The 2,426-nt window shown below is 41.2% G+C and overlaps 1 protein-coding gene across 4 annotated transcripts in view; it reads right to left on the bottom strand.

Moving 5' to 3' along the window:
• The window catches only part of OGDHL (oxoglutarate dehydrogenase-like), a 136,215-nt gene that overhangs the window by 21,015 nt on the left and 112,774 nt on the right, over positions 1 to 2,426 (bottom strand). For all 4 annotated transcript variants that reach the window (XM_019502280.1, XM_019502278.1, XM_019502279.1 and 1 more), the window contains one exon: positions 398 to 576. In XM_019502280.1, the coding sequence (XP_019357825.1) occupies positions 398 to 576 (179 nt within the window). The remainder of the gene's footprint in view (positions 1 to 397; positions 577 to 2,426) is intronic.

Genomic DNA, 2,426 nt, shown 5'->3' with positions numbered 1-2,426 from the left:
GGGGTGCGTGATCAAAAAAGTTTGAAGACCACTGCTCTAGAGCACCTTCATCTAACAGCTGATTTAATGATGGTTTTTTTTTTCATGGATGAGCTATTTTAAAAGCACTCTGCAGCCATACAGTTATGTTACAGCTGTAGAGCACTTTCAAGGGTCTCATCACAGGAAAAATGTAACTTCTGTAAGTGTCCAAACACACACACACACACACAAACACACACATTTATATAGCAAAAGAATACTTTAACATGTCAGCACCACATTCATTTCTCATTAAAAAAATTAAGGATCATGCATCTACATGTCTATTGCAAAAAGGGAACAGTTCTGTGGCTTTTATTCTACAGCTTTATGTTCATGCATGCTTCCTGCTCCAGCAAGTCAGTGAAAGCCTTACCATTCCTTCCATTCCATGTGGCAAAAGCAGCACAATTCCATTGTGACGAACCCACTTTGCCTGCCCTGAGCTGATGAACTGGTCTATTATGCACTGTGCAGTGTTGTGAAAGTCACCAAATTGAGCTTCCCAGCACACCAGAGCATTGGGACTTGCCATGGCAAAGCCAAGCTCAAAACCTAAGAAAAGGACAAAAGGAAAAGAAACGAACACCCTGGTTAGAGCTATGTTCTGTTTCACATAATTCAGCCCAGTACCTTTATATTGAAGCTATATTACACAGATTGTTCATTTGTCTTCATGATCATTGGCCATGAGGTCCAAAGGACAGTTCAGCATCATCATGTTGTAGACTATTTAGCATAACTCAGGGTACACCATGAAGAACAGTCTACATTCACCTTATTCTTACAACATACATCCTTCCCCATTAAGAAAACACCTTAACTAAACCATGAAGAGAAAAATAGATGGCACTCCCAAAAGAATGGCTTACCACAAGGCAGCGTGGTTGCCCCACTTTTATTCAACATCTACATTAGTGATCAGCCACTTCCTGATGGATGTCTGTTTCATCTGTGCTGACAATTTCTGCATTACCACACAGCAGAAAAGTTTTGAGGACACAAAGAAGATCTTGGAGAGGGCACTGAACATGATGTCAGATTACGACTTAAACAAGGTTTTGTTTTCTCTCAAATCCAACCCTAGCAAAACTCAAATTTGTGTTTTTCATCTGAGAAACTTAGATGCAGAATGACACCTGAATGTCATCTGGTGTGACCAGTCTCTTGAACATCAGAACCACCCAGCTTACTTAGGGGTAACACTGGACTGTACACTTAGTTACAAAAAATATATATTAAATATCAAAGCCAAGGTCAATATATGAAACAACATTTTGTGCACAACCATCCACCCTATGCACTACTGCTTTAGCACTTTGTTTCTCTGTGGTTGAATATGCCTGCACCACCTGGGCATGCTCAAGTCACAGTAAACATATTGACACTGCCCTAACTGATACATGCAGAATTGTAACAGGCTGCCTAAAATCCACCCCTGTTCCCTGCCTATATGCATTATCAGGAAGAAAGTAGCAGGCAGCATTGACTGGCAGATACAAGAGTCAGATGATTGCCACCTGCTATATGGACATCAACCAGCACACCATTGTCTCTCACCAAGAAACAGCATTTTGTCCTTTACCATGCTATTGACCACATCACTGGAATCGCCCAGAACTACCTTCTGTTCACCCCCCAGTTAAGAGTTAGCATCCGGCTCCAATTACAAGTGGCATATATGGCGGAGCCTGAACTGCGTAAGAGCGGGGCCTCTAAGTAAATGACCAATGTGTTTTTTAGGAGAAGCAACCCATGGCTCATCTATTTCCTGAGATGCCCTGAGGCACCATAATGTACCCCACCAGATTTGGCAACAAGAACACTGGACGCACTGGCCTGTGCAGAATACTGGGAGCAAACCATATAGAAAGGGTGGACTGGAGAAATGACAAAAAAGCCCTCTCTGTGCATTTGACAGAACTCTACTGGATCTGCACAATACTACACATAAGGCAATCAGCTGGCTGCAAAAGTTGGATATAAAATTGTGAACATTTCTTCTTGCTTTTTAATCACTATCGTCATACACTAAATAATAAAAAACATGGATTGCGCTACAGTTTTCTTAAACGTTTCTCCAGCAAGCATATATAATAATGGCGAGATGCCAAGAACAATACATAAAACTTGGTATGAGTTTTTTCCTTGTACGAACTCTCATTTTCCATACTTCTTCCAATAATTAGGTTAGTGTCCTTTCCTGCTGCAATAGGTCTGTCCTCAACTCCAGTTTCACTTATTATTAACCTCATCTACTATGAAGACTTCTTTGGCACACTTAAACAATAGCCATGTCATCTACCACAGCTAGCTAAATTTCAGTTGGGCTAGTGAAATGACCCCATCAACTTTGATGATAACAGTCCATGGGGTTAGGCCTATGGGGTTCAGGTAGGTGGTAA

The sequence above is a fragment of the Gavialis gangeticus genome, unplaced genomic scaffold, assembly GCF_001723915.1.
Source record: "Gavialis gangeticus isolate Ggan-Ray unplaced genomic scaffold, GavGan_comp1, whole genome shotgun sequence".
Lineage (NCBI taxonomy): Eukaryota > Metazoa > Chordata > Crocodylia > Gavialidae > Gavialis > Gavialis gangeticus.
This window is presented reverse-complemented; position numbering and strand designations above follow the sequence as displayed.